The sequence below is a fragment of the Colobus angolensis genome, unplaced genomic scaffold (genome assembly GCF_000951035.1).
Source record: "Colobus angolensis palliatus isolate OR3802 unplaced genomic scaffold, Cang.pa_1.0 Scaffold362, whole genome shotgun sequence".
Classification (NCBI taxonomy): Eukaryota; Metazoa; Chordata; class Mammalia; order Primates; family Cercopithecidae; genus Colobus; species Colobus angolensis.
In genome coordinates, this window is record NW_012116955.1 from 313,121 (window position 1) to 316,301 (window position 3,181).

General features: G+C 33.0%; 1 protein-coding gene across 3 annotated transcripts in view; it reads right to left on the minus strand.

Annotated features, from left to right (window-relative positions):
- Nucleotides 1-3,181, minus strand: part of ME1 (malic enzyme 1, NADP(+)-dependent, cytosolic) — a 235,038-nt gene that overhangs the window by 170,216 nt on the left and 61,641 nt on the right. Inside the window, exon 4 of one of the 3 annotated variants that reach the window (XM_011953473.1) lies at nucleotides 190-243. The exons of the other annotated variants lie outside the window; for them this stretch is intronic. Coding sequence (XP_011808863.1) covers nucleotides 190-243 — 54 coding nt within the window. The remainder of the gene's footprint in view (nucleotides 1-189; nucleotides 244-3,181) is intronic. 3 annotated transcript variants of the gene reach the window in all.

The following is a 3,181-nucleotide window of genomic DNA, read 5'->3' on the forward strand; positions in this document are numbered from 1 at the left end:
ACTGGCAGCCTAAATATTACCTCCTCAGAGGTACATCCCTAACTACACTGCGAAAGGAAATCCTCTATTATTGTTTATCACTGTCCTCTGTTCATTTCCTTCATAACACAAACAGTACTCATGTATTTCTTTATTCACTTGAATATTACCTGTAAATTCCACACATGCAGAAATTAAGTCTTTATTTACCTATTCTCAATGCTTAGTAAAGTGCCTGGCATGCAGTGGACACTCAATAAATTTCTGGTAATGGAAGGAAGGAGAAAGGAAATAATAAACATAGTCAATAATTTAAAAGACTATAAAAGATGGCAGAGTTAGGAAGAAAACAAAGCAAGAAACTTCTGGAAGAACTGAATGGTCAATAACATGATCTGACAATTTCTAAAATTAGGTTTAAATGTTAAATTACTACAATTAATCCAGTCAGTATTAGGAACTTTTAAAAGTGAAACCATAGTAGAGCAATATTCCTAAGAAACATCTGCTAGAATTAAGCTCCTCTGAAAAGCAATATATGAAACTCTTCACATGTAAACATTCCCGTATTTGAGAAAATAATCTTAATTAACAAGCATAATATATCATTTTACCTTTTGAAATTCAGAACACATACTAACAGGGAAAGGTCCAGGAAGCTACATGATAGAGTGCAGCCTCTCTGAACAACTCACAGTCGAGTTGGAAAACATAATCAATCTAAGATAAGAAGACCCAAGACTGGTCTAGGAATATGTATTGGCTATTTTCATGTGTCACCCTAGCTAGGCATGTACCCAGATGTTTGATCAAACATTCTAAATGCTTCCATGAAGGTAGTTTTTAGATGATACTAATATTTAAATCAGTAGATTCTGAATAAAACAGATTACCCTCCACAATGTGTATGGGCCTCATCCAATCAGCTGAAACCTTATTAGAAAAGACTGACCTCCCCTGAAGAAGAAGAAATTCTACTAGCAGACTGTCTTCAGACTCAAACTGCACATTTTAGACTTGCCAGCCTCCACAATCTCATGGAACAATTCCTTAAAATGTATACACACATACATATACACACATATACATACATACATACACACACACATATATACTATTGGTTTTGTTTCTCTGGAGGACTCTTACTAATGCAGAGGATTAGGAGAAAGAAAACAAGTTCAAGTGCCAACTCTGGCATTTACTACCTGGTGATACTTTCCTTAGAAAGATTGTTTTCCATTATAAAATGAGCAGATTTTAGAAATCAACAAATAGCAAATGTTACTGACTCAGTTTCTACATATCACAGCTCAACTATTGTTTCCAAATAAAAGTGGACTCAAAATGTACACAAAATAATTTTATATAACTTCTTCTTCATTTATTCACTTTAAAACTAGTAGAAGCACCCGATTAATTAAGTATAAATCTACTATTGTTCTGATAAACTCCAAAGTACTTTCCACAGTAAAAAGCACTGGAAAGAATCCTAAGGTAAGGCAGATGGCATTTATTTGGCACATTTACAATAAAAATGATCGTATTTAAAGAGGGAAATAATATACTTGCACATTTTCAGCTTTCAAAATAAATTACCTCATTTCATAGTGAAAATGTTTTATTTAACAAGGCAGCACTATTTTTGTAAAATACGTAAAATATGATACTCCCCAAATTATTATGAATGCCATTAATTCAGCCACCAATCATATTAATATCAGGGTTTATACTGTTAAATGAGAAACTTCTTTGCTTAGAAAAAAATAAAATTTGATAAGTTTAAGGATATATTTTAAGCAGATAATATTTAATTTGGAATCCTTCTATCAAGTATTTTATAAATTTTACCATAAAAAATAAAATATTATTACAAAATATACAATAAAACATATAGTATTGAGTTAAAATTGACAATTTGCTGCATCCATGTTGCTGCAAAGTACATGATTTCATTCTTTTTATGGCTGTGTAGTATTCCATGTGTATATGACCACATTTTCTTTATCCAATCCACAGATGGTGGGCATCTAGGTTGATTCCATGTCTTTGCTCTTGTGAATAATGCTGCAATGAACATACAAGTGCATGTGTCTTTTTGGTCGAATGGTTTATTTTCCTTTGAGTATATACCTAATAATGGAATTGCTGGGTTGAATGGTAGTTCAGTTTTAAGTTATTTGAGAAATCTCCAAACTGCTTTCTACAGTGACTAAAATAATTTACATTCCCACCAGCAGTGTATAAGCATTTCTTTTCTTTATAATCTCACCAACATCTGATTTTTTAAAATTTTTTAATAATAGTCATTGTGACTGGTATGAGATGGTATCTCATTGTGGTTTTGATTTGCACTTCTCACTGATGCTGAACATTTTTTCATGTCTTCTTTTGAGAAGTGTCTGTTATGTTTTTGCCCACTTTTTAATGGGATTGTTTGTTTTTTGCTTGTAAATTTAAGATCCTTACATTAATAGATTCTGGATATTAGAGCTTTGCCAGATGCATAATTTGTGAATATTTTTTTCCCATTTGGTAGGTTGTCTGTTTATTCTTGTAATAATTTCTTTTGCTGTGCAGAAGCTTTAATAAGGGTCCTTTCTTTGTTTTGGTTGCAATTGCTTTTGGGGACTTAGTCATAAATTATTTGCCAAGGCCAATGTCCAGAATGGTATTTCTTTTTTTTTTTTTTTTTTTTTTTTTTTTTTTTTTGAGCTCTCGCTCTATTGTTGCCCAGGCTGGAGTGCAGTGGCAAAATCTCGGCTCACTGCAAGCTTGAGAAATTCTTATGTACAGGAGACCTTCTTATCTCCAGCTGATGTATTCAGAGTCTGTGTATATACCTAGGTGCTGTGTATCCATATGATATCGCTATCACTTCACCTACCTATAGCCATCAATACAGGACTACAAGACTGTGGAATTATTCCCAAGTGAACTGGTTGCGGCTACTGGCAACTCTATTAGCTTACAGCTTTTCTTGATTTCCTTGCTCCATATCCTAAGAGGATCAAATGCATTCAAAGCAATTAGGACTGGAAAGGGATCCAATACTGCAAGTCGTCTTAGTGTTCTTTCCATTCCATTCTAGCTCTCATTTCTAATATTGTATCCACATGGTAGCCAGAGTAATCTTTTAAAACTTTAGTTAGATGCTGTCATTCCTCTATTTCAAATATTCAATGGCTTTTTAAATGGATTAAGC